The sequence below is a fragment of the Hippopotamus amphibius genome, chromosome 3 (genome assembly GCF_030028045.1).
Source record: "Hippopotamus amphibius kiboko isolate mHipAmp2 chromosome 3, mHipAmp2.hap2, whole genome shotgun sequence".
NCBI classification, from domain to species: domain Eukaryota; kingdom Metazoa; phylum Chordata; class Mammalia; order Artiodactyla; family Hippopotamidae; genus Hippopotamus; species Hippopotamus amphibius.
The window spans coordinates 128,897,655-128,924,489 of NC_080188.1; the positions used below are offsets into that span (position 1 = coordinate 128,897,655).

At 58.2% G+C, this 26,835-nt stretch overlaps 1 protein-coding gene across 7 annotated transcripts in view; it reads left to right on the forward strand.

Annotated features, from left to right (window-relative positions):
• TPCN2 (two pore segment channel 2) overlaps positions 1 to 17,484 on the forward strand; it is a 30,816-nt gene extending 13,332 nt beyond the window's left edge. Inside the window, exons 9-25 of one of the 7 annotated variants that reach the window (XM_057727887.1) lie at positions 76 to 141; positions 961 to 1,025; positions 1,518 to 1,618; positions 2,235 to 2,316; positions 2,482 to 2,568; positions 6,921 to 7,040; positions 7,140 to 7,199; positions 9,032 to 9,160; positions 9,902 to 9,951; positions 11,259 to 11,358; positions 12,953 to 13,024; positions 14,259 to 14,332; positions 14,716 to 14,797; positions 15,151 to 15,233; positions 15,568 to 15,649; positions 16,020 to 16,114; positions 16,680 to 17,484. In XM_057727887.1, coding sequence (XP_057583870.1) covers positions 76 to 141; positions 961 to 1,025; positions 1,518 to 1,618; positions 2,235 to 2,316; positions 2,482 to 2,568; positions 6,921 to 7,040; positions 7,140 to 7,199; positions 9,032 to 9,160; positions 9,902 to 9,951; positions 11,259 to 11,358; positions 12,953 to 13,024; positions 14,259 to 14,332; positions 14,716 to 14,797; positions 15,151 to 15,233; positions 15,568 to 15,649; positions 16,020 to 16,114; positions 16,680 to 16,758 — 1,427 coding nt within the window. In that variant the 3' untranslated portion in view covers positions 16,759 to 17,484. Of the gene's footprint in view, positions 1 to 75; positions 142 to 960; positions 1,026 to 1,517; positions 1,619 to 2,234; positions 2,317 to 2,481; positions 2,569 to 6,920; positions 7,041 to 7,139; positions 7,200 to 9,031; positions 9,161 to 9,901; positions 9,952 to 11,258; positions 11,359 to 12,952; positions 13,261 to 14,258; positions 14,333 to 14,587; positions 14,798 to 15,150; positions 15,265 to 15,567; positions 15,650 to 16,019; positions 16,115 to 16,637 lie in introns of those variants that run through there. The other 6 variants (XM_057727888.1, XM_057727889.1, XM_057727890.1 and 3 more) reach the window with 6 other exon arrangements.
• The last annotated feature ends 9,351 nt before the right edge of the window (positions 17,485 to 26,835 follow it).

A 26,835-nucleotide genomic window follows, 5' to 3' on the forward strand; every position in this document is an offset into this window, starting at 1 on the left:
GGTGTGAGATGATGAAGGGGATCAGACTGGACGCTGGGGTTGTGAGTGCATTTTATTTTCTCTAATTTCTTGCAGTGATGATTCCTGCATATTCCAAAAACCGGGCCTACGCCATCTTCTTCATAGCCTTCACCCTGATAGGTGAGTCCAGGCGTGTCTGCCCAGGTTATGTGGGGCAAGGTGCTGCCCCACGTGACAGATCCCGGAAACTCAGGGCTGGGTGTGCTTCCCAGGTCCCGTGGCTTCACCTCAATGTGGCCCCTGTGACCACACCTCGGTGTGACCCCTGACCCTGTGACCACACCTCGGTGTGACCCTGACCCTGTGGCCACACCTCAGTGTGACCCCGACCCCCTGACCACACCTTGGTGTGACCCCTGACCCCGTGACCACACCTCGGTGTGACCCTGACCCTGTGACCACACCTCGGTGTGACCCTGACCCCGTGACCACACCTTGATGTGACCCCGACCCCTTGACCACACCTTGATGTGACCCCGACCCTGTGGCCACACCTCGGTGTGACCCCTGACCCCGTGACCACACCTCGATGTGACCCGACCCCATGACCACACCTTGATGTGACCCCGACCCCGTGACCACACCTCAGTGTAACCCCTGACTCTGTGACCACACCTCGGTGTGACCCCGACCCTGTGACCACACCTTGGTGTGACCTCCCCAATCCTGTGGCTTCACCTCTCTGTGGCCCCTCCGTGGTTTTCATCCGTGAGCACCGATGACCTGTCCTCAGTGCCCCTGCCGGGCAGGCCGGGGGTGCCCCACCCGGGGACGAGGCCCCAGGCTCCAGGCCCCGCCCTGCCCTCCGGGCCCTTGCTCCTCGCGTCTCGCCTTCCCGCCATGCCCGTGTCACTCTCCGGGCCCCCGACGCTGCTGCTCCTTCCAGACTCTGCCCCCGCCCCCGTGGTCCCCACTCACCGAGGCCTTCTCCTCTCCAAGGGAGCTTGTTTCTGATGAACCTGCTGACGGCCATCATCTACAACCAGTTCCGGGGCTACCTGATGGTGAGCCCGGCTGCCCACCCTGCCCGGCTGTGCGCGGAGCTGCCCCCGGAGGCCCGGCAGGGAGCTGGCCGGCGGTGGGGGGGCCCCGGGCTGTGCGGGTGTGGATGTGGGTGGGAGGGCAGGTCCTCTGGGGTCCCGGCACTGCCCCCGGCTCCCTCTTGTGGGTGAGGCGGACTGGGCCCATCCTCCCTCTCTGTCCCCTGGGGGTGCTGTCCCCACAGCCACCCCGGGGCCCCTCCCCTGCCCCGCCTCCTCTAGAGGGAGCTGCAGACTTCTCGCGGTGACCCCAAACCCGCCATGTGGAGGGGCTGGGAACATGTGCTTCAGTGAATTACACAGCACGTGGCTGTCGGCAGGACCGGCCCTCGTCATCTGGGACTGTTCCCCTGATGCCCAAAGGGCTAGGGCTGCTCCCCGGGCTGAGGGTGGCTGGGTGGGCGGGGCCGCCGGGAGGGGGCTGAGCCGAGCCCCTCACAGCCATCCTCGTTTCAGAAGTCTCTCCAGACCTCACTGTTGCGGAGGCGGCTGGGGACCCGGGCTGCCTACAAGGTCCTCTCGTCCATGACAGCAGAGGGAGAAGCCCACCCTGAGGGGTGAGTGCCGGGACTCTGGCCCTCTTCCCGCGTCTGCTCTGGGAGGGGGTTTTCACGGGGTGAGGGGGAATGTTTCCTGAGCGCCTGCTCTGTGCCGAGCTGCCTGCTGGCAGTGGGTTGCAAGGCTCATTCGGAATCACAACGCTGCCGCATCCCTGGGCCCCAGGGTTTCTTTCCTTGGTCCTTGGGTCTGAGTTAACCTGTGTGTCCTCGTGACCCGCCGGAGATCCTGGGCTGGTGAGGGGCTGTGCACTCTGGCCTGTCCCACTCCGGGGGCGCCCTTCCCACACCCCCACGCTGTGACTTGGGTGTCAGGACAGGAAGGGCCTGGGACATGCGTCCACTCTGTTCCCTGGCTTGGAGGCGGGGTCACTGGGGAAGCTCCAGTCCCCACTGCTCCTTAGCCACTGGGCCTCTGTCGGATCACACCCCTTCCCAGCTTCCGCTGCTCCTCTCTAAGGTGGGCGATGAGGTCTCAGGAGTTTGGAGACAGGAGGACCATGACGTACTCCCTTGTGGAGGCCTTGTCGTTGCCTGGGGCTGCTCAGTGCAGAGGTTGCAGTGCCCGAGGGCACTGAGCTGGTTGGGCTCACTGGGGGTGGCGTTTTCCCCACAGAGTCGGGGTGAAGCCTCAGGACTTCCTGCAGGTGCTTCAAAAAGTCCAGCTGGACAGTGACCACAAACAGGCCATCACGGAGGTACCAGTCCCCTGCCCCCTGCTGCCTGTGCCTCTGGGCTCCGGAGGTCACGTGGGTGTCATTTCAGATCAGCCAGGCTGGCCCAGTCCTGGTGGGGCCGAAGGCAGCTTCCCCTCCTGCCCTCAGCCTGGCTGCCTGGCTGACCTGTGCTTTCCTGCTTTGCAGAAGCTGCATTCCTGCAGTGGGGACCTGCTGTCAGCCGATGAGTTTCAGAAACTCTTCGAAGAGTTTGACAAAAGGGTGATTAAAGAGGTAACTGGGGCCAGACCAGAATCACCTGCCCAGCGCCACCTGCCCAGCGCCAGGGCCACCTAGGGTTAGCAGGGAAGTCCTTGGTGTCTGTTGGCATTGGTCATCTGGGTCATGCTTAGTGACCAGTGCCAGGACTCACCTTCCCAGGGATTCTGGCCCCTAAGATGGTTCGTGGGAGCAGAGATGGTGTGGCTCTTGGAAACGGGAGATTTTGTTGACCTCGTGAAATTCAGACCACAGGGACTGTTGTCTTGACCCAGGGGAACTTTCCAAACTTTTTTTTCCATCTCCATGATAGACTTTTACCCTCTTCCCACGCATCCTAATCTGGGAGGTTCCTGAGTTTGTCCACAATTTTTGTCTGTTGTCCTTGACACTGATTTTTAAAGTTACCAGGCGGGCCTGAGCCTCCAGCTCAGCGCTGTGTCCATAAGACCCTGGACCACCTGCATTTTACGTAGCAGGTTCCTGGGGGTGGGTGGGGGGGAGGGGGTGGTCGAGGTGGGTGGCAGAGGTGCTGGGGGGCAGTCGAGCCCTTCACAGGCAGATTGTGGGGCAGTGGAGGGGGCTGCCACTCCAGCGCCTTGGCCTTGAGAGGGCCAAGCCAGACTCACATGGGGATTGGAGTGAAGATGTGGAATCAGACGTCTCCTGCTGATCGGACCCCTAGCAGCTCTGTGTCACTGTTGAGTCAGTCAGCTCACCTGCTGTAACAGATACCATGGCCTGGAGGTGCTTAAGTAACAGGGCTTATTCTCTCCCAGTCCTGGAGGCTGGAATCTGAGAACCAGATGTGGATGGGGCTGGTCCCTCCCGAGGCCTCTCTCCTCGGCGTGTAGATGGCCGTCTCCTCCCTGTGTCCTCACAGGGTCGTCCTTCTGTGTGTGTCTGTGTCCTGACCTCCTCTTCTCATAAGGGCACCAGTCCTATGGGATTGGGACCCACCCCAGTGACCTCATTTTAACTTAATCACCTCTTGAAAGACCCTGTTTCTGAATATAGTCCTGTGTGAGGTCCTGGGGATTAAGATCTCAAAATACAAATTTTGGGGGATACATCTTAGCCCACAACAAATGTCAGCTTCTCCAGGTCTTGTTGTGGTCAGCCTTGGTGGCCTCAGGCCCCTGTCAGAGATGATTTTCCTAAGAGCATGTTTTCCTGAGGTCTTTGCAGGTCACCTGGAGGCAAGCCCTGCTGGGCCTGGAGCTTCGCGTGCTGCGTATGGGGCCTGTCTGTTGTCAGCAGAATCCTCATTGCAGCACCCTGGGGCACAGGCGATGGTTATAGGGACACACAGGCGGACACTCTGTATGTTAACGCGCGTTGCACCTCTGCTTGGGAGGTGCAACGTGCCTGCTTCCAGGTGACTCGAAGGAATTGGTACATGCCATCAGATGCAGATTTTGTAGAAACTGCGGCAACATTCCTCAAACGGTAGAAAGTCGGGAAGCACCTCTCTAGATCATGGTCCTGGGGCAGGAGGTTTGCCGGGCCCAGGAGGCAGCTCTTGGCAGCTGCCGTGGGCTTGATTGGCTGTGATCCGGCCCTTCTCTGGGTGCAGAGTGACCTGGGCGGGAAGATGTCCAGGAAGGTGGGCTTCCTTCTCAGGGTTTGCTCTGTGGGGTCCACTGGGCCAGCCAAGCTCTCCCTGGGCACTTGCCTGCTGGCCCGTAGGATGCTGCTGGGTCCAGGTCTAAAACCGACTCTCCCTCCTTCTGGTGTCAGGATCTGATAATACCGAAGAGGAGATGCTGTGACTCAGGGATGGTCTAACACGCACCTGCAGGCCATGCCCCTGCCTGGGTTACACCCCTGCCTGGGCCACGCCCCTGCCCTGGCCACACCCTGGCTCGGGCCAAGCCTTTCCTACTGTGGTCCCCGGGATGTTCTCTCTTTACACAGCACCCTGGGTCTAAAGTCTAGAACTGTGGTTTGAGGTGGGAGTTTGGGTCCTAGAGGTTTGGGGAGCTGTGGTGTCCTTGCCTTGGCTTTATGACATCCTCTTGCCCCTGCATGCTGACTGTAGGGAGGCAGGCAGGTGCTTCAAGGATTGTTAGCACGTGGGGGCTTGTCCCAGGTGCCCTGGCAGGCTGTGATTTTGAAATCACTGCTGAAGAGAGGTGTTCTCCAGGCAAGCTGATATCAGGAAAACATGAGCCTTCCACGAGAACCCTCCTGTGTGTGGTCATCCCCTGTCCATCTGCCTGGCCTTGGTCCAGTTAGTTCATGCTAATCGGTTGCAGAGAAGGTACCCCGCCAGCTTCTGAAAGTCTGTTTCTCTTTTAATAAGAAGTTTTTTGGGTTAAGAACATAACAGTCATTCATTATAGATAGAGAAAAATAGAAAAACGCACCCAACTGTCCCCCTTTCCAGAGACAACCAGTGAAATCATTTCAAAGTTTGTTACCTCTCGATAACCAGGTAATATATGAAATTCATTCTTCTCGTAACCATTTAAACATAATGAATATTGCTGGAATCTCTCTTGGCCAGTTTATCGGTCTGGGTGGAAGCAGGAGACAGAAACCACACAGTGGGTTTAACGGGGCGTTTAACATTGAGAGGCGTGAGCTGTGATGAAAGAGTAACTAGAGCGTGAGGACACTCCGAGGTACCTGAGGGGTGAGGGAGATGCCCAAGGAAGAACAGGCGTGGGAGGGGGCCCCTTCCCCAAGGCCAGGGTTCAGAGTCCTTTGGAGAAGTTGCGGTCCAGCCCACAGGGTGACAGAGGCGTTTGCTGGTTTGCCCGGCCTGGAGCTGGTCTGCAGTCACTGGGCAAGCAGGAAGCCACCCTTTGGGGTGCAGCAGGTGTGTGTGGGGGTGCAGAGGGAATTGGGTACTGGTGTGGGCAGGCGGCCTTGGTGCCAGTTTCCACGTGGAGGACAGTGGGAAGATTGGGAACGTTCTTTCCTGGTCAGCTGTGGCTGTTGGTCACCAAGAGATGGTGCGTCTGAGTGTGGGGCTGGGTCAGAGCCCCTCGGGTGTCCTCACCCCACGTGAGATGTGGCTGTTGTGATGGAGGAGCTGAGTGTTTAGTTCGTTCATGTTTAATTTAATTAATTAATTAATTTATTGGCTGCGTTGGGTCTTCGTTGCTGCACACAGGCTTTCCCTAGTTGCGGCGAGTGGGGGCTACTCTTCATTGTGGCGCGTGGCTCCTCATTTTGGTGGCTTCTCTTGTTGTGGACCACAGGCTCTAGGCTCGCATAGTTGTGGCACATAGGCTCAGTAGTTGTGGCTCACAGGCTCTAGAGCACAGGCTCAGTAGTTGTGGCTCATGGGCTTAGTTGCTCCACGGCATGTGGGATCTTCCTGGACCAGGAATCGAACCCGGGTCCCCTGCATTGGCCGGCGAATTCTTAACCACTGCACCACCAGGGAAGTCTGTGATTTTTTTTTTTAATTTATTCACTTATTGGCTGTGTTGGGTCTTTGTTGCTGCATGAGGGCTTTCTCTAGTTGTGGCGAGTAGAGGCTACTCTTCATTGTGTTGTGGAGAGTGTGCGGGCTTCTCAGTACGGTGGCTTCTCTTGTGGAGCACGGGCTCTAGGCATGCGGGCTTCAGTAGCTGTGGCACATGGCCTCAGTAGTTGTGGGTCGCAGGCTCTAGAGAGCAGGCTCAGTAGTTGCAGCACATGGGCTTAGTTGCTCCGCAGCATGTGGGATCTTCCCGGACCAGGGATTGAACCCGTGTCTCCTGCACTGGCAGGTGGATTCTTAAACACTGCGCCACTCAGATTTAAATTTAAATCAAGTGGCCGCAGGCAGTGAGTGGCCCCTGTGTGGGATGGCGCAGGTGTGGTCGATCCTGTGCTGCCGTGACCGCCCTGCGCCTCTGTCCTTGTGCACACATGGCGGTGTCTCTGCGGGCGCCGAGCACGGGAGTGCTGGGTCTGACCAGTGTCCTCACGTTGGTATTTGTTGCCCAACTGCCCTCCTTTGAGCTCCACTCCAGCCCGGTCACAGTGTGTGAGTTACCTTCATTCTGTGCTCAGTTTTCATAGTTACTAGCATGTAATTTATACATGTATTTTCACATGACGCTTTGCATACCGTGGTGAACACTTGGCGTACATTAAAGATGGCCACGTGATTGTCCATCATGGGTTCCTTACAGCATCAGTGTCCATCTGGGTTATTTCCGCCTCTCTCGGTGTTAGAAAGACTGTGATGAACACCTTCGTGCATAAAACCATTACTGTGTTTGAGATGGTTTCCTTAGGCTGGAGAGCCTGGGAGAGGAGGTAAGGTAGGAAGAACTCAAATCCCAGAATAAGGGGGTTCGGGCATCATTGGGCCCCCGTGGCCACGACCGCCTCTGGCACATTTCTGAGCCTGTGTGTCCCCCCAGCACCCGCCGCGGCCTGAGTACCAGTCTCCGTTTCTGCAGAGCGCCCAGTTCCTCTTCGGCCACCACTACTTTGACTACCTGGGCAACCTCATGGCCCTGGGAAACCTCGTGACCATCTGTGTGAGTGCGGGTTTGCCCTGGCATCTCTCGCCCCCTGGCTCTCTCAGCTGCCCTTCCTCCCGGCGTCGGGGCTGAGCTGCCGCCGCTCCGGCTCCACAGGTGTTCCTGGTGCTAGACGCAGACGTGCTGCCCGAGGACCGCGACGACTTCTTGCTGGGGGTGAGCTCTCCAGCCGCGCAGCTGTCAGGCGTCCTCCGGGATGATGGGGAGTTGACGGGTGGAAGGCACAGCCTCCCCACCTGGGGTCCCGGGTCCCTGGGAGGCCGCGCTGTTCTAGTGCATCACAGGGATGCCCCAGGGGTCGGGGTGCCGGCAGTGGGAGGGGAGCTGGGAGAGGGGGCCGGACGGTGGACGGGGAGTCGTATAGCGAGAGACCCAACAGGGCAGCCGGGGCCACAGTGGGTGTGACCGCGGGGCTCCCTGGCCTGTCTGGCCTTGGGATTTGAGCTCTCTTGTCGGCTGTCTGTCAGCCTTTTATGGAATTGTGAATTCCTTTCCTAACATTCTAAGTTCTTGTGAAACTCCTTAGGAACTTAAAAACAATTTTTCTGTTTTGGATTTTAAGCAAAACAGCAGTAACCCCCCCAATATTACTTAATGTCAGACCTTGACAAAGCATGCATTTTAAAGTTTATTTTAATGAAACGAATGATATTATGAAAACCATTGAATGTTCTCTATATAAGGAAAGCTTGATGTGTCTAGTTGAAAAATGACAGATTGTATACATGAAACGTAAAGTAAAACTTAGAGCATCAAAATTGAAAAAAATGGCTTTTTGACCTGCTATTTGAAATTTCTGTATTTTACACTTAAAATCAAATTTTCTACTTTCCTAACTTTCTCCCCTGTCCCTCCCCACCCCGAATGTGTCAGGAAGGGTTCCGGCTCCTCTGGGTGAATAACGTATTGCAGAGGAGCTGGTCTTTCCTCCTGACAGATGTCAAGTTGGATACAGTCGACCTGTATTTTATCTTTTTTAACAATAGTTTTTTAAGCACCCAAGTCAGCTTGATTGTTTATAAGAGACTTCTGGTCAGATCAGTGCCACGTAGAATTCTTGGGGTAACTTTGCAGAATTCCATCATTTTATGCCCCTGGATAACTGCCCAAAACACAGGGTTAGCAATGTTCATTGTTCTAGTACTGGCTAAGAATACAGAATTTAGACTGGACACCAGGCAAGGTGACCGCGGCACTCCGCTGACCCCACCCCCCCACCCCCCACGGAGCCCCCTTTAAGGGAAGAGCTGCTCGATATTTTACTTACTGGCTTCAAAAAAGACAGTGACACCATAGCCTGAGACCAGCTTTGGTGATGAAGCCCCATAAACACATCCCCCCAGCATCTGGGAGGATGCCACTGAGAACCAGGAGTGTCTATCAGGGAGGGACACTGCCCGGTGTCCATAGGAGGTTGGACCGGAGGGGCCAGGTTGGAGGTGGAGACCCCCGAGGAGGCCAGGGGAGAGAGGCCTGGGGCGGGCTCCGGCGGTGGCCGTGGGGAGGGGGCGACGTGGCAGACCTGGACGGGGTGGTCGGGGGACCCCTGCCAGCGCATAAATGCCGTGGGGTCGGGAGACGTAGGGTCTGGGGGGTTGAGGGCCTGTCGGGTGGCCGGGGGAGTGTGGATTGGGGGTGCAGGTGTGCGAATTGTCGTTGAAGCTGTGTGTGGGGTGTAGGTCACCTGAGGAGAGGGTATGGAGCAGGAAGGGGCCCTGCAGGTGCTCGTGTCTGGGGGTGGGGGCTCGGGAAGAGCAGCCCAGAGGGGCCGAGGAGCAGCAGAGAAGTGGGAGGAGAGGGTCCCGTGGCCCTGGCAGGGGAGGGGGTGTCTGTGCTCCACGGCCAGCTCCTGTGGTGGGTTTCGCCATGTGCTGCGGGCGGGATCCTAGGGGCCGCATGGATCCCGTCAGGGCCCCGTCGCGGGTGGGGGAGGCCGGGGAGCCAGGTGGCACCGGGACCCAACGCTGGGCGCCGCTTCTCCCTTTCAGATTCTCAACTGCATCTTCATCCTGTACTACCTGCTGGAGATGCTGCTCAAGGTGTTCGCCCTGGGCCCGCAGGGGTACCTGGCCTACTCCAGCAACGTGTTCGACGGGCTCCTCACCATCGTCCTGCTGGTAAAGTCTGAGACGGGCTGAGGCACAGCCTCTCTGGCGGGTGGCGTGCGCTTGGCCCCAGCTGTGCGCGGGGTCCCTCAGCTGCCTCTGGGTGCCGGGGGGCCACGGGCACTGGGGCTCCTGCCTCTGGTGACAGAGGGGCTGCCTTCCCCCGGCTGAGCTGCTTGGCGGGCGGCTACGGGTGGCTGGTTTCTGCTGCGTCTGCACGTCGTCGGGTGGGGGAGCAGGCCGCCTCTCCCAATCCCCCAGGGAGGCCTGGAAGGTCCCCGCGGCCCCCGCCGGCCAGCCCAGCCCCACCGAGCACCGTGGGGCCTTGATGTGGGGGAGGGAGGGGCAGGAGGTCTCAGGCACTGGGTGTCTTGGGAGATCTTTCCCCAGAGCCTGGGGGAGTGAGGGCTCGCACCCAGTGTGTGTCACAGCAGTGATATTGGCGCGACACGTATTTGTCTTTGACGGATTAGATTCGTGGGCCCCCAGGAGCAGGAGGGAGACAGCTGACCAGGTAGCTCCTCCCGCGCCCAGAACTCGGCGGGCCCTTCCCGAGCCCTGCCTTTCGTGTGTGCAGCCCGACTCCTGAGGCCAGGGTGACTTTCTCAGCTGCAGGATGTCCCCACGTGGCACCAACTGTGGGGACAGGACCCCCATGGTCCTGATTTCTCCCCAGAACCCCCTTCTGGGACAGCGTGTTAGAGCCGCCAGTGAGCCTTGCCGTAGTGAGCTTCTTTTCTTTTGTGATTAAAGGTTTTGGAGATCTCAACCCTGGCTGTGTACCGCTTCCCACACCCGGGCTGGTATGTGACTGGAGGACCCAGGGAGGCCTGGCTAGCGCCCCGGGGAAGGGTGTGCGCCCGGCCTCTGCCGCTGGCACAGGCAGCTCTAGGACCACAGGCCTGACTGTCAGGGAAGCAGCTGCGGCTCCTGCCCCGCTGAGGCCCGCGGGGACAGGCCCCTTCTCGTCGCTCTTGGGGACTCTTAGTAGCCGCCTTCAGGAGGATAGGGTCCCCAGAGCTGGGAAGGGAAGCTGTGGAGGTGCCCCCTGCAGTGCACGGGCTCAGTGCCCTCAGGATGGAACCCGGGGGCCCAGGTGTGCTGGGGGCCCGAAGCAGGGCGACCCTGGAGCCCTGGAATAGGGCTGGGCCCTCCTCTGGCGGGAGGCCCTGTGACCCGGGGTCATCATCTCCCACTCTGGGTGTCATTTCACCTCCCTGGAAGATGGTAGGGATGGCCTGGGGCTCACTGCACACACACTGACCCCAGTTCTGGCCACGCAGAGGGACGGACATCTGGCCAGGGATCCCAGGGCGCCTCGCAGTGTGGCCTGGATCTTGCTGCCTGGAGCACAGCCGCCCTGGCAAATGCGTGCCGACTTCGGGCGGCCTGGGTGTCTCGGTCCCTCTGCTGAGGCTGCCTTCATCTTAGCGGAGCAGCTGGGAATTGCCCGAGACGGGGCTGGGGCAGGAAGGTTCCTGCTCCTTAGGGTCCCAGGAAGGGTCTGTGTCGGGGAAGGCGGGGGCTGTGTGGTCCTCCGCGGGGAGCTGCACCCTGGGAGCAGTGGGGCTGCTGTGCAGCTTGGGGCTGGCTCACCGTGTTTCTCAAGTGCGCTAAGAACCCGCATTGCACTTTTGGCGGGAGGTGGGAGGTGCGGGGTGGGGGAACATGTTGGGTGAGAATGGGTTTAAATTGAAATAGAAACGAGAGCCCAGTAAGGCCGTGAGGGACACCAAGGGGATGGGGTCAGGGCCCAGGGGATGGGTTCAGAGGATAGGGCACGGGCCGGGGGCCAGGTCCCTCCCAGCTCTGCTGGGTCCGGAGCTGGGCGGCTGGAACCTCAGTGTTCTCCCGTGTGAGACAGGGGTCGGGTAGCCCTGCACCCCTGGGGGGGGCTGTGCCCTGGAAGGCGTTGCCGTGCCCGCCCGGGGGCTGCGGGCGTGGGTGGCTCAGGCGCTGCCCTCTGGTCACGGTGGCGCCTTTCCGGTTGGTGTCAGCTGCTGGCACCCCGGCACTCCTGCTGCGCTCCCTGCGTTGCTGTCTCTGGACCACACGCCTCCTGTCTGCTCCTCGCCGGCCCCCCCCAACCCGACCCCCTGTGTCTCGGCAGGAAGCCGGAGATGCGGGGCCTGCTGTCGCTGTGGGACATGACGCGGCTGGTGAACCTGCTCATCGTCTTCCGCTTCCTGCGCATCATCCCCAGCATGAAGGTGCTGCCCGCGCCCGCGCCCCGGGAGCGGGTGCGCCTGGGGGGGTACCCGGGCTGGGCGCCGTCCCCCTGTCCCCGCCCCCTCCCTCCGCCGCCGGGTGCCGCTTGGGCTGGGGGCCCTCGGGGTGCGGTCCTGCCCTGCAGCATGGCCAGGCGAGGCTGGGGGCGGTTCCACGTGTGAGGGTGTCCCGCCCAGCTTTGTGGGTGAGGACAGGGAGGGGTGGGGCGGGACCCGGGTGAGGCCCCTCGGCCAGTCGCAGGGGTGGCCTCGGGCTCCTTGGGGCCCCTGGCCTTAGGAGCCTCTGTGCTCCCGAGTTTCTGAAAGGTCTTAGGCCGGGCTGCCGGCAGCTACCGGTGCTCGCTTCCAGGGCCCCCAGCACCGGGGTGGGGTGGCCTGTGACCCTCTCTGAGCCTCGGCTTCTCTGAATGTTCCCCCTGGGAGTGACACCAGCCTTGAGGAGAGGGGAGGCGGGGGTGGGGTGTTCAGGTCCAGCTTCCGTCCAGCACGGGGGGCAGAGCAGGCCTCTCCCATCTGCTTTCCTGAGCACCTCTTAGGAGAAAAGGAACCAAGGACATCTGACCCCTTTCTGAGTGTCTGGGTCCTTCCCCTGTGCACGTCCATCCTTCTCACCGAGCGGTGCACCTGGCCTGGCCGGGGATGACCTGTCACCCAGTGGTGTTTCCCATCTGAAGGTGGCTCGGGGGTCCTGGGTGCAGAGAGGGGCTGCTGCCCTGAGGTCCTCATACAGATACCTCCACACACACCTGTGTCGTGAGGCACGTGCAAACACTGTACACAGGCGTGTGGGCACACGCGCAGTTATACACACACACGCCTGTACATGTGCACACACCAACGCGTGGGTATATGTGTAACCACGCACACAGTTGTACACACACGTGTAACCACACATACACCAGTGCACATGCAATATACACTCACACAAGCACAACTAGATACACGTATACAGATAATCACGCACGTGTACATGCTCACACCCGCGTGATCAGCCGTACACACGTGTACATGCACATGTACACACATGCACACAGTCATGTGTGCACACGCGTACAGCGTGGCCCCTGCCTGCTAGCGTCCAGCGCTGTGTTCTCCTAACTTACCAGGTGGGGTGACCGGGCTGCTTGGAAAGCCCTTCTCCGAGGCTCAGGGTGGCTGGTAGCTGGGTTCCCGGTGGGGCCTCTGAGGCCCCATCTCAAACCCCATCCCCCGGGGCTGACGGCCACCTCCAGGCATTTCTTGGGAGCCTCCAGGCCAGGGAGGAGCGGACCCAGCCTTAGCGGGTCGGCAGGCAGTGTGGGCCGAGGCCCTGCACACTGTGGCTTTACCAAGGGTCTCGGAGCCCAGACCCACCTGAGGCTGGGTGTGTGGAGGTGTCTGCGTGGGTGGGCGTGTACAAGTGCCCGTGTGTATGGGTGGGCATGGGGGTATAAGCGTGTGTGGAAGTGCATGGGCGGCTGTGGGTGTGTGTCCAGGTGTGTGGGTTAGGAGTCCAGATCAGGGTCGGGTGATGGGCGGGTTGGTGTCACCTCAGTGGGACCAGGATGAATCGGGTCTGTGCTTTCTCCTGTCTCAGCTGATGGCTGTGGTGGCCAGTACCATCCTGGACCTGATCAAAAACATGCGGGCTTTCGGCGGGATCCTGCTGGTGAGTCTGGCTGCCTGCTCTCGGCTCTTGCGGGACCGGGGCCGGGCCGTTGGACAGGGAGCTGGGGCGCCACGGGAGGCTGGTGGACCCTGGAAGGAGGGTCTCTGTGTTAGGGCGGCACCAGGTGACCAGGGCCCAGGAAGCACAGGGCAGGGCAGGAAGCTGGAGAGAGGAGCTCGGGGCTGCTCTGGCTGGAGGGCTGCCCGACACCATCACTTCCCGTCCCAGACATCCTCTTGGTCACTTTGAATCCCTCCTGTGTGCTGGGCCACGGGCCACCCTGAGAAGATGAAAGATGTGAAAGGCACTGGGGCCCACAGGGACCCCAGTGGTGTTGGGTCAGCTGTCCTGGCTCAGGGATTTCAGGAACTCAAAGCCACTTTTGCTGAGAGAGCCGTGAAGTGCCCCCAGCACGGGGCCAGCCTTCCCCGCGGGGTGCTGTTGGCTCTGCCCTGTGGCCCAGCCAGGGCAGGGGCCTGTGAGCTGGGTGCCCAGGTGCTGCTCCAGGCACGAGGCCTGGCGGGCAGGAGAGAAGCTTACAGAGCCCTGCTGCTTTGATGCTGCCACCTGTGGCATTTTTGTCTTTTGTTTTGGACACGATGGGGCTCCCGTGGTGCTCTGGGCTGGGAGGCTAGAGGTAGGGGGGGCACCTTCCTTCCGGCTCTGCCCCCCCAGACCCCTGTTTGCACAGCGGAGGAAGCGGAAGCCCAGAGAGGGGCTGGGTTAGCCTGGGGTGTGCGTCTGTTCCCTGCCACCCCCGCCCGCCCCACCCCGCCATGCGCCTGGTATGTTGGGGGCAGGTCGGGCGTGGCCAGCAGCCCCTCCTCTGACTGTGGCGCAAGGCTGCCCAGTGGTGCGCGCGGACGCTTCCCGATGGGTGTGGGGAGAGTGGTGGGACTTCTCCCAGAGTGACCTGGCCTGCTCCCGGCTGCCTTGCCCTGGGACGCCTTCCCCTGGCCCCTGCTGCCCTGTTCTCAGTGGAACCCTTCCCCTGCCACACGAGCCCTGGAGGGGCAGCCAGCCTCATGTCTTCCCCTGGGCCCCCGGTTTATCCTGGGGCTCCCCCAGCAGCGCTCCTCCCCCTTCCCTTTGGGGCAGGTGCCTGGGAGCAGAGTCCCTGTGTTCCTGGGGAGGCTGGCGGTTGGGAATCCCTGTGGGTACGCGGCCCTCGCGGGCCTCAGCCTGGGTTTGTGGGGTCCCTGCGGGGTGCTGACGGCCCGGCCTGCCTCCCCAGGTGGTCTACTACGTCTTCGCCGTCATCGGCATCATCCTTTTCCAAGGCGTGGTCGTGGCTCCTGGAAATAGCAGGTAAGGTGGGGCCTCGAGGTGCAGAGAGAGCGCCTCTGGGGCGCTGGAGCCGCGGTGAGGCCTCGGAGGTGGGGCGGGGCTCAGCTCCCCAGGAGGGGCCCCCCGGTTCCTCTTTCTTCCTTGGCCTTACCCCACTTCTCCTCCCTCCTCCTTCTCCCCCGCCCCCCACCCCCAAGCCCTCTCTGTAACGTGCACTGAGGGTGTTTCCCGGGCCTGCTCAGAGCCCCCATCCCGTGCCCCTTTCTGGACCTGCAGGCCAGCCTGCACGCGGGCAGAGGGGGTGCCCAGGGCCAGGGCTGACCTGCGGGGCCGAGGGCCTTCCCCGCCCCGGGTGCGTGTCCCACCCCCGCCCCCACCCTGACCCAGGTTGTCGGCCCTCCCAGCCTGGCCCCTGACAACGGCTCCGCGCCCTGCGGGAGCTTTGAGCAGCTGGAGTACTGGGCCAACAACTTCGATGACTTCGCGGTGAGCCCTGCGCGCCCCGCCCCTTGGCACCCCTGCACCCGCCCCCCGCGGCCTCCTGGACCCCGTGTCTGTCCCCTCCCGCCCCTCGGCACCCCCGCGTCCCCTGCCCCATGTCGCCCCTGTGCCCACCCCCTGCGGCCTCCTGGACCCCGTGTCTGCCCTCTGTCCCTGGCACCCCCGTGCCCCCCGCCCCACAGCATCCCCATGCCCGCCCCCCGCGGCCTCCTGGACCCCGTGTCTGCCCTCCGTCCCTGGCACCCCTGTGCCCCCCGCCCCACAGCATCCCCCTGCGCCACAGCATCCCCACGCCCGCCCCCCGCGGCCTCCTGGACCCCGTGTCTGCCCCCCTGCAGGCCGCCCTGGTCACGCTGTGGAACGTGATGGTCGTGAACAACTGGCAGGTGTTCCTGGACGCCTTCCGGCGCTACGCGGGCCCGTGAGTGACCCGTCCCGGCGGCCCCTCCGGGGTGCGCGTCTGGTCTATACCTCCTGGGGATCACGGGGCACGTGGAAGAGCAGGTGGCTTCTGGGGGCTGTGATCGCGGGGCTCCTGGGATGAAGGGGCTCGGCCTGGAGCTTGGAGAGCTCACCGTGGCCCCGGTGTCGGGCCCAGGTCCGAGTGCCAGCTACCCCTCTTGCCAGCCGAGGTGGTCGGGCAGCTGGCCGAGAGCTCCTCAAGGCCAGGCTGGGCCAGCTGGAGGGCAGGTTCAGGAAAGCAGCCGGCTCGGCTCACGGGCGGCCCCCTGCAGCCTCCTTCTTCCTCTCTGCAGGTGGTCAAAGGTCTATTTTGTGTTGTGGTGGCTGGTGTCATCCGTCATCTGGGTCAACCTGTTTCTGGCTCTGATTCTGGAGGTAACAGAGACCCCTGTCCGGCCTGTTCTCAATTAGTGTTTCTGAGTTGCTGATGGAGGCCCACTGGAACTTGGTCCAAAGAGGCCGTGCTGGGTTCAGGTGACCCTGGATTCAGGCTCTGTCTTCTCTTAGGGCTGCTCATCCTGGCTGCAGGGGGACTTTTTGGAATGCTCCTGACCTTTGACCTGTGGGGGCGGGGCTGGAGGAAGGTCAGGCCTCTGCTCCTGTAGGAGCTGGTGGCCTTGGATCCCTGTGTCCAGAACAGGCTTCTCCGCTAGGCTGGCACTGGAGGGGTCAGTGTTGGGGAACAAGGCTGGTTCCACACAGAGCCCGTGCCTACTGGCCGCCCGTGCCCCCTCCCTCTTGCCAGAACTTCCTCCACAAGTGGGACCGCCGCAGTCACCTGCAGTCCCTCACAGGGGACCTGGCGGCCACCTCTGAGATGACTGTGGAGCTCTTGTTCAGGTGCGTGGAGGGGGAGGCGGGCCTGGGGGGGAGGGGCAGGGAGGTGGCGGGTGGGCGCCAGCCCGGGCACCCTGCCCCCTGTTGCTGAGGACCAAGCTGGGCCTGGGGTTGGGGGCTGCCGCTGCTCCTGCTGTGGGCCCAGAACTCTGTCGTGCTCTCTGGTGAGCGTATCTAGGAAAGCATCTTGAGGTTCCATTGGTGTCCAGGTGATTCTGGTGGTGGGTGTACACAGGTGGCCCGAGGAAACCTCACCCCTTTCTCCATGGTAACCTGGAGATTGTGCCTCTGCTGGTTGAGAGAAGTGATAGTCATCCCAGAGTCAGCCTAGCCCCGGGCGGCCAAACTGCCCTCCCTGAGCGTCTGCTGTGTTACAGCCATGTGGAGAGGGGTTCTCCTGGGCTTTGAGGGACACCACGTAAACATTCCAGAGTTGGACCTGATTCTGGGGGGGTGGTTCCGAGGAGCCCCTCGTCGCCTGCACTGACGAGGCTTCTGCATCAGTTCTGCTCACCTGCTCCTCCAGAGGTGCCAAGGGCTCCCGTCCATCCTCTCCCTGATCCCGCAGGGATGTCCTGGAGGAACCCACGGAGGAGGAGCTGATGGAGAAGCTCAGCCACCACCCGCACATGCAGCTGTGCCGGTGACATCCAGATGCCTTCCTGGCCGGGCAGTCATGCGGCCTTGGGACGCTGCCGGTCGGGGAGGAGGCGGCTGTGGTCCAGGGGAGAGGCTTTTCCCTTGGACAGAAGCACTGCGTGCGCTGAGGCTGGCACAGACACAGGCCCTGGTTTGCAGCCGAGCAGGACCACCTCCGCAGCCCCTCCGGCGCTGTCCACGCCACTTTCTTTTATAAGCTGCTTCCATGAGACTTACTTTTCCAAATACGGAAAGAGGGTGACTCCACAGGGACCTTTGAGACAGTGTGAAAAGGAGATGCAGCGGCTCTCCCCTCGTGCCCTGTGATTTCCGTAGTGCCTTCACTGCTGGTGGCCTTCAGGGACCAGTGGCCCACGTGAAGGCCGCACAGGCCAACCGGCAGCTTTCCAGGGCGTTAAGCTGAGGGTCCTAGTTTTACACGATAAGAGTCTGGAGTGTGTTTTACCATTTTATGCTTGTATGAGTGTGATTGGGTGTTTCTTTATGGATGAGAAGGCCAGTCATCTTCATCAATAAGTCCTGCAGAGAATGATGTTGTCATCCCTACTGGGACAGGACTCTGCTTCTCTGGAACGAGGCCGCCAGGTCTCAGCCTATCAGAAGCCACTGCTGTGGTTGGACCAGCCCGTGTGGTTCTTACTGTGTTTGCAAGATGCCTTTCAGCAACAACCATCAGAAAACTTTGAAAAAATAAAGGTTTATTACTTATGAGACCTGGAAATTACATAGCATACTTGGGGCCACACAGTAAAGTCTCGGGGAGAGAGAGACAGAGAGAGCGAACCTGGGGTTATGCTTTTGTTGGTTCCAGGGTTTGGGGGGCTCACTCTTTATTGCTGAATTTAAAACACAAGAGCAGGAATTTAAAGCCAAGGAAGAAAAACAAGTGGCCCAAATGGTCAGTCATCAGAATCAACCAAGATTTCTAAAACAAGCCTCAGTGGAGGAAGGAGGTCTGGCTCTTTGTCTCATCGAGTGGCTGGATAACTCAGGGGTGGCCCTACCTTGTGTGTCCTCAGGGTGTGTGACAGAGAGGGCTGGGGTGGGGAGGAGGGGAATGTGAGCGGGCCACGTTGCCACTTGGTCTACCATAGATCCAGACTGATAAATGGATTACTCATTTCAGGGGTCATTTCAAGTGGTTGGTGGTAGCTCCTGGCGGTTCTGTTGAGGGAGATTGGAATCTCCATGGGAAGGAGTGCCGGGATCTATTAGTGATGTCTGCTGTGGGCACCAAAGGGGAAGTCAGGGCACAGATGCTGACTCCACTGCAGGAAGTGGTCTCAATCTTCCCCAGCTCGTCTGGGAGATGGGATTAGAGGAAAGTTTAACTAAAAGAACTTCTAAAGAGTCACGAAATCCTACTGCTTGAGGTTTTCTAATGGCTGGTAATGTTTTGTGCATCCTAGCACATTGTGGTTTCTGATCCCAGAGTTTATCTGAAATTTTGGGCATTCACCCTACATTCCTTGGGTTTGGGGACTTTTGTGGGTAGACAGGCTTGCCCCCTGTGCAGGCTGCCTTCCTGGAAGGCTGGTTTTGGGTGGGGGGGCCCTCATGGAGCGTGGTGTAGAAATCCTTACCCAGCTTGCCTCAGCACAGCCCTGCTCCTCTGGGGACAAGGGTGTGGCCCGTCTGGCCAGCGGCTGTGCCTGCGGGCTGTTTCCACTCCACCCCAAGGTCTGAGCGCCATCTAGTGGCGGATTCAAGTTCAGTCGACCTGACCATGTAAGCTGGACCCCGTGATCCCCAGGGGATAGCTCATTGCTTTTCCCAGGCCCCCTGGAGGCCTGCTTCCTTGATGACCCACTCGTGATCCGAGGCTGGGAGCCCGGCCCCACTGGGCTTCAAGCTTGTCCACCCGGAGTGAGCCTGGTTCTCATGGGTGATGTGTGCTCTGCCCTGCCCTTGTGCAGGTCCCAGCTCTGAGGATCCACCTCAGAGGGCCTGCGTTCTATGTCTTGCGTGCAAAGAGGCCCCCTCTGGTTATGCTGTCTTGCGGCAGATAATTCCAGACAACCCACGCTGGGCTCTGGGAGGCAGTGCTGCTCAGAGGGGCTGGCTCTGCCCTTGGTGGGGTGGGGGGGGGGGGGCGACTGGAACTGGTGTTGGTGCCTGCTGTGCTGGTACCTTCTGACCACAAGCTGGGGGCACCCGTCCCTACATCGGTTCCCTGTGTTAAGTGATGTCAGCCTCCAAGCCTTTGTCCGAATGAGAGCTGGGGCTTGGCTGCTCATTAAGGGGGGCAGGGCTGATAGGGGTCACCTGGTTTGCAGTGTTCCCGGCGTCCTCTGTCCCAAGCCAGGTGCTCTGTGGCACTCAGGAGGATTCCATAGTTAAACTGGAGAAGATGCATTTGACGAAGAACGTGTTTGCATCTCTAAATACACCCTGCAGCCCTGGTGGGATCTCTTGCTGTTTCCTGTATTGCAGTGGCTCTGGTCACCCTGCAGCACTCTGGCTGGGCTTGAAGTGCAGGGGGCTCAGCCCTGCAGGACCCCGGAGTCATCCAGCACAGTGGCAGAAATTGAGGACACCTGGAGCTGGTGTATCTGCCCTGATGGAGGCGGGAAGAAGCAGGTGGGAGGCGGCTGTGGCTGAAGGAGCCCTGAGGGTCTGGGTTGGGGTGCGAGGAGGGGCCTGTGTCTCCAGGGACTGGGGAGCCATGGCCTGGGTGCCAGCAGGAAGCAGGATGGAGGCAGCTGGCTCGGTGGAGGGGCCAGGCCCAGGGGGAGGGGGGAAGGCACCCCTCCGGGAGCATGGCCAGAGCGGGAAAGCAGGCAGCAAAGGGGCACTGATGGGGCAGGGTGGTGTGGGTGACCGTGGCCTGGACCGTTCTGGGCTGCCCACACCAGAGAGAAGCAGGTCTTGGGTCCATGACTCCAATGGGTCGGAAGAGGGCAAGGCAGGGACCTAGGAGGCACCAAAGCCCCCCATCCCCTGGGAAGCCTGAGTCCTGTCCAGCTGGTGCATGCAGCCCCGACGTGGGGAGGGTCTCATTTCCTACCCTGCCCAGCTCAGGGCCACCAGCTGCTTGGAGCTGCTGTTGTGAGCTGGTCCCCAGCCCTGGTGCCATCTTCTAGGAAGGGCAGGGGCTGGCAGGGTTGTATACACAAGTGGGTGAGGTTCCTGTGATCCCATCTTGCTGATGGAGGTGCTGAGGTCACATCTATAGTCTCCCGGGACAGATGACCTCGACACTTTTGAAGGCCAGTGAGTGGTGGTCCCTCCCTTCTTGTTTCCATCTGTGTGGATTGTGGTTTCTTTTATTCAGTGGATTATAGTCTGTCACTGGACTTTATTTCATGCTCAAATCATCCTCATTTGGCCAGTGGGAAGCACTTTGTCTAGCTTTTATGTCCATTGGCTATGTCTCTACCATCCTTGGCTGTTTCTCTGCTTTCTGGAGTGAAAAGATGTTCCAGGCTCATCTTGTACCTTCTCTGCCCCAGCCCTGGAATGAGCCATTTCTCCAAGGACCCCTGTTCCGTTAGGTGAGAAGAGCATTAGGAACCAAGATGCGGATGTGAGGTGTGCTCACGGCTATTGAGGTGCTGCTGCACCCAGATTCCCTTGGTGGACAGAGCTAGGGAATCCGTGCATGCATCTGTCTGTCTGTCTGTCTATCATCTATCTATCTATCTATCTATCTATCTATCTATCTATCTATCTATCTATCGTCTATCTATGTAATCATCTATCTGTCTTTAGTATTGACCATTGTAAGATTATACCAGTACCTCTTATTTCAACCAATACTTCTGATTTCTCTTTCCATAGCTATAAGCCCTTTTCTCTGAATGATTTCCATTCTCCTTAATCTATGCACTCACTTGATCAATTTCCCTGTAAATAATCAGTCTCCCATTGCCACTGCCACCCCGTACCCACAGAGATATCCTCCTCACTCCTCTCGGGTGCTCTGTGGATGTCCTCTGACCAAAAACCTCCAGGAAAGAGCTTTCCACATGGGGAGATGGTACTATCAGGCCTTTCCAAATTAGGAACGGCACAATCTACATTTTACTACAGAAGCTGGCCAGCTCATTAATACCAAATAAATAAGTAAACAACATTAGAAGTGTAACTCTTTTAAATTTTTTTTAAAATTAATTTTTATTGGCGTATAGTTGCTTTACAACGTTGTGTTAGTTTCTACTCTACAGCAAAGTGAATCAGCTATATGTAAGTGTAACTCTGTTCACAAATGATTGTCTATATAGAAAAGTGAAAATTATTAAACATGGTAGGAATCCAGAAAAATGGCTTATAAGATTAGTTTACTGAAATTAACTGCTTTATAAACACTAGCAAAAAACTGTCCAAAGTTTATTTTAAAAGACACCATAAAATACTATTTAAATAAGAGTAAAATCTTCAAGGTCTTTAAAGATAAATTGAACAAGAGATGTTCAAGGTCTGTATAAGAAAACTATAGAATTTCATTAAAATCCACAATTGTAGGCTTGAACAGAGAATGTGTTGGTTTTCTATTGCTGTGTGTCAAATTGTCACATAGCAGCTTAGAACACCCCCCACTTACCAGCTCACAGCTCTGCAGGACAAAAGTCCAGGCACGGCTTAGCTGGGCCCTTAGTTCAAGATGTTGGCCAGGCTGCGCTCCTTCTAAATTCTCTGGGGAAGACCCGACTTCCATGCTTGCTCAGGTTGTGGGCTGAATTCAGTTCCTTGTGGTTGTAGGACTGAGATCCCTGCTTCCTTGCTGGCTGTCTGCCAGGGGCTGCTCTTAGGAACTAGAGGCTACCTGTGTTCACTGCCACGTGGCCCCCAAAATTAACAACAGAGACTTGCCTCAAATCGAATGCCCCTCACTCTTTGAATCTCTCCTTCAGGAAGAGCCCCCAGCCTTTTACAGGGTCACCTGATTAGGTAAGGCCCACCAGGATAATCTCCCTTTTTTCAAGTCAGTGATGCCACAGTACATCACCCAACCCCAGAGTAACTGTTGTGTCATAGTCATGGGTTTGCCCACACCCAATGGGAGGAGAGTGAACAAAGATGAGGGTCACTGGGTCATCTTAGAATTCTGCCCACCCCAGTTTTCCTATTCATAAGTAGAGAAAGTAGATATTGTAAAAATCTTCCCCAAATTAATCCATAGATTTGTTGTAATTTTAAACATAGAGGTGTTTCTTCAACAAAATTTGATAAGCTGATTGAAAAACTGACATGAAACTTACATGCAAAAATAGCTAAGTTACTTCTGTAGATACAGATGTGGTAACCAGGACAACATGGTTCTTGTACAGGGACAAGGGATGGATGGAACAGAATGCAGAGCCCAGAAACAGCCCCGCATGTACATGGAACTTTGATATAAAGCAGAGAATCATGGGGAGGGAATGGGTTATCCAGTAAATGCTGCAGGAAATTCCAGGCCACATGGAAAAGAATGAAATTAGGTCCTGATCTCACACCTAACATGAAAGTACATCCCAACTGGGTTATGGCCTTAGGTGTAAGGGGCAAACTTTAAAACATTTAGAAGACAATGCAGAAAAGAAAATATTGGTAAACTGGATACATTTTAATCAAAAACTTCTTTCCTTAAAAGGTGCCTCAAGGTAGGCAAGGCACAACCTGAGAGAAGATATTTGTAACAGATACAACTGATTAAGGACTTGTATGTAGACCACGTAAACAGCTCATGCAAATTAGCAAGGAAAAGACAAACACACCAATAAAGAAAATGGGCTTGAACTGGGTTTTCACAGAAAAGCAAACTCCCAAGTCCAGCAGGTATATGAAAAGATGCTTGATCTCACCAGTAATTAGTGACACAGAGTAAAACCACATTGCAATAATTTCACTGTCACTAGAAGGTCAAAATTGAACAAGCCTAACCAATTGAATGGTTAGAACTTTTTTATATACGTGGAGGAAGTTTAAATGGACACACTCTCTTTGGAAAACAATTTGGCTTTATTTATTGTAGTTGAGTATGACATACCTTATTTTCCTGCTAGGAACACACCCAAGAGAACCCCCTGCCCACATGTGCCAGGTGGTAAAATGTCCAAAAGAGCAAAGTCAGCCCAGCAGAGAGCTGGTTGCAACCTAGATGTCCCCAACAGAATGCATACACACCGAGGTTTATTCACGCAGTGGAATATCACACAGCAGTGAACATGGATGATCTCCAGTCACAAACAGCTACGTGACCGAGTCTTAGAAACACAATGTCGAGTGCACAAAGCAAGTTCCAGAAGACTCCATGTGGGATCATGTTATTTATAAAATTCAAAACCACGGTTAAACCCTATAGTGTGGGCACGCACACTTTGGCAGTGAGATTACTTAAAAGTGAAACACGGGGCAGCCTGTAATCTAGCAGAGGGGTCAGCGCTGGGGAGACGGGGGCAGAGTGAGAAGGACAATCTGGGTGATATGGGTATGTAATTAAACTTTATAATGGACACACACTTACATATAGTAAGTCCCTACAAACGAACCTTCAAGTTGCGAGCTTTCAAAGATGCGAATGTGCATGTGCATGTCCAATCATGTGTTCGTTCACGTGTCTGGTGTATATTGTTACGTGTGTGCATCCTCTACAAGTGGTTGTGCTTTTGTGTGCTTTACTGTACACTACTGTATAGAGTACAGCAGTACAGTATCTTTATTTCGAGCCCAGGATGCCTGGAAGCAAATGTAAAAGCAGCAGTGATATAGCCGATTGTGTTAGTTGGGTACCTAGGCTAACTTTGTTGGACTTACGAACAAATTGGACTTAACGAGCATGCTCTTGGAACAGAACTCGTTTGTATGCAGGGGAGTTACTGTATATTCTTTTGTACACACCAAAATATAATATGTTAAAGTATAATAACGGAAGAGCACAAGAGGAGGGGAGTTCAAGACACAGGGTACGGGCAGCTCCCCTAGGAAGTTTGCTGCCAAGGGGAGCAGAGAAATGGGAGCGATGGTCAGAGGGCAGTGGGGTCAAAGGAACATTGGTGATTTACGTGGGAGAGATTGTGTGGACTGCCGGGGAGAGTCCAGGGACACAGGAGTGACAAGGGGAGTGGCTGCAGCCTTGGCTTTGAGTATGGGACAGGCGTGGACCCCTGGATGAGGGCCGTGGGCAGCGGTGGGGGAGTGTGCGGGCTGGGGGGTTCTGTGCACCCTAGAGGCCACTGGCAGCATCTGCACGTGGGTTTGCTGCCAGCCCCTCAGGCCCAGGGTCCTTGCGGGAGCTAGTAACGGCCACCAAGGTCCTCTCCCAGGCTCCCTCTCACACGCCCCCCCGCCAACCCTGGCAGCTGGATGGGGTCCAGGCCCGCGGCCTGATCTGTCGCTGGAACCTTGGAGAGGAGCCCCAGCAAGCGGGTTTGGGCCTTTCATGTGGTGGCCTCTGAATCTTGTCTTTCACCCAAACGGCCAGGGTTTGGTTTCCTGCCTCTCTGATAATTGGTGGTTCTTATTAAAACGTTAGAACCATTCCTTGCTTAAAACAAAACAGTGGAAGGCAGGCACCCCACGCTGCTCCTAAAAACCAAAGAAGGGGGCGTGGGGCTTGCAACGCCCCTCACATCAAAGTGGCCAGCAGACGCTGTGTCCTCCGGGCCCTCGGATCACATCAGGCCGAGCTATTCTTCTGGGAAACACAGTCGGAGCCGCACCGGGGCGGCTGGCCGGCCCACACCTGCGGGGCCCGGGGGGCCTGCCTGCAGCCCCGGGTCTGACAGCAGTTGGCTAATCCGCCGCTGGGCCCTGCAACACCTGTCGCCAGGTGAGCCAGACCTGCCTGACCTGTGCCCCCCACCCCCCCCCCCGGCCTTTACTTTTTCATGGCAGTTAACGGGCACAAGATGTGCGGGGAAACGGGCACCACTGAGACCAGAATCCTCGGCCCAGGCTGGTCTTCAGCCGCGCCCGTTCCCGAAGCCTGGTGCTGGCCGAGGGCTGAGCGATGGGCAGGAGTCTCGGCCACCAGCTCTGCCTGCGGGAGCCTCAGGGTCCCCTGGAGGAGCACTTGTTCACACCAGACCTGCAGACCCCGCCCCCCACCCCGGCATCCGGGGTCTGGGAACCTGCGTTTCTAGTAGCTCCCAGATGGTGCTGCTGCTGGTCCAGAGACCACACGGAGAGAACTTCCCTCTCCTCCTCTTGTTTGCTTTTTACAGCAGGTACATATCGAGCGCCCATAGCTGCTGTTGGTGAATTTTTAAAAAGCAACCTTTTGGGAGGGGGCTGTTCCAGAAAGGACCCCTTTCTGGGTGGTCAGAATTGCTCAAACGGTCCCCTCTGGGCAGAGGAGTCTGAGAAAGATACCAGCTCAACAGGACGTGCATCTTGGTCAGCAGGGTCCAGGCAGACGGTGCTGCCCATCCTTGGCTCAGAGGCTGGGGTAAACCCACGACCGGCCGTGGAGAGCCGGCTGGACCCTGAGGGCCCTGCACAGTCTCGGGTGGGGCGGGGTGGGGAGGTGCAGGGACACCACAAAGGGCCCCTGGACGTGAAGCAGGGAGAGATAGGGTCCAGCCGCCCGCCCCCAGCTCCACAGTCCTGCGTTCTCCTCACTGTTCCCCCGGGACTCCCCTGCCTACAGTGGGGTGTTTCCACTCCCTCCTCTGCCTCCTCTGCAGTGCCTGGTGTGTCGCTGGTGCGGAGGCCAGCTCTGAGCCTCCTGGCAGCCTCTGGGAAAAAGGTTTCTGCCGGAGGAGGCAGTGGGCTTCTTGCTGGTGAGCCGGGTCCCTGACCAGGCCCAGGGGTGGTGGGCTGGGTGGAGCTGGACTGGGTCGGGGAGCAGCCCAGTACCCACTGACTCCCAGCCTCAAGCCAGACCCGTCTCCTGGGACGTGAGCCCCTACCCACAGCAGCCTCCCCGGCCTTGGTGCTGTCATCCGTGTGTTTCAGGGCTCATCGTGGGGGGTCCCTCAAGGTGAGGATGTCAAAGCACCTCCTTTCAAGTCTGTGAAGCGGCGCACACAGAAGGTGTCAGCATTTTATTTCCCTTAAGGGCACGCTCAGGAGAACAATAGTAACTGGTGATTAGTCACAATAAAACCCGGGGTTTGAGGGCTTACTCTCTGCGGGTGCTTTTCTGAGCACTTTACCCTGGCGCGCTTAATCCTTAGATGTCCCCGGCTGCGGCACCCCTGACAGGTGGGGAAGCTGAGGCAACAGAGAGGTTGGGTACCTTGCTCATGGCCACACAGCTGGTGACGGCACTGCCTCCTCTCCTGGCCCATCCCTCTGTGCCTCAGGGGGAGAATTTGTACAGCGAATGCTGCAGCATCAGATGTAACTTGCAGGACTAGGAGGGTTGTTATGACCCCATTGGGCTCTGCGTGTCACCATAGGAGGTGGGAGGTGGCACGAGTGACGAGGCGTGCTCCAGGGCGGTGGGCTCCTTGTGACTTTCTCCTGTCTTAGCCGCTATCCAAGGTAGCCCAGGGCACCCGGAATCTCAGCCGGAGTCTGTGGCCCGCCTGCCGCATGCCGTGATGCGTGGCTGGCCTTCCTGGGCACTGGTTCCTTCACTGGAAAAGGACGTGGGTGGGTGGCTGGAAGAATGACATCCAGGAAGCCCTCGTGCTGGCTCGGGTGCAGTATTTGCACTTCAGATATGTGCAGATAGCACTGCTGAGCTCCTTGTAGGTGGGGGTCATTGTCTCCGTCTTATGAGCGGGGAAACCGAGGCACAAGAGCTTCAGGGGCCCATGCCCACAGGTGGCAAGGCAGAGTGCGAGCCCAGGGCTGTCTCGGAGGCCAGGTGCTCTCACTCCGCTGTCCTCATGGCTGTGGCCATGAATTTCTCAGGGCGCCTGGGTTTCCAGCCCTTGGCTCAGTGACGGTGACCGTGGGTCTTAGTGGACCACTGGCTTCTCTGCCCTCGTGTCCTCAGCTGTCAACAGGCCACTTGGTGAGCACCTTGTCACCCCGAGCATGGCGGTGGCTGAGGCATGGAGGGGCTCTGGGTGGGCTCCACCTGGAAGGGCTGAACCATCCCCTGGGGATCCCCTCCCCCACCCCTCCCCCTGCCCAGTGCTGAGCACCCAGTGATACCAGGTGTTCAGGAGCAGACTCGGAGGCCCCCT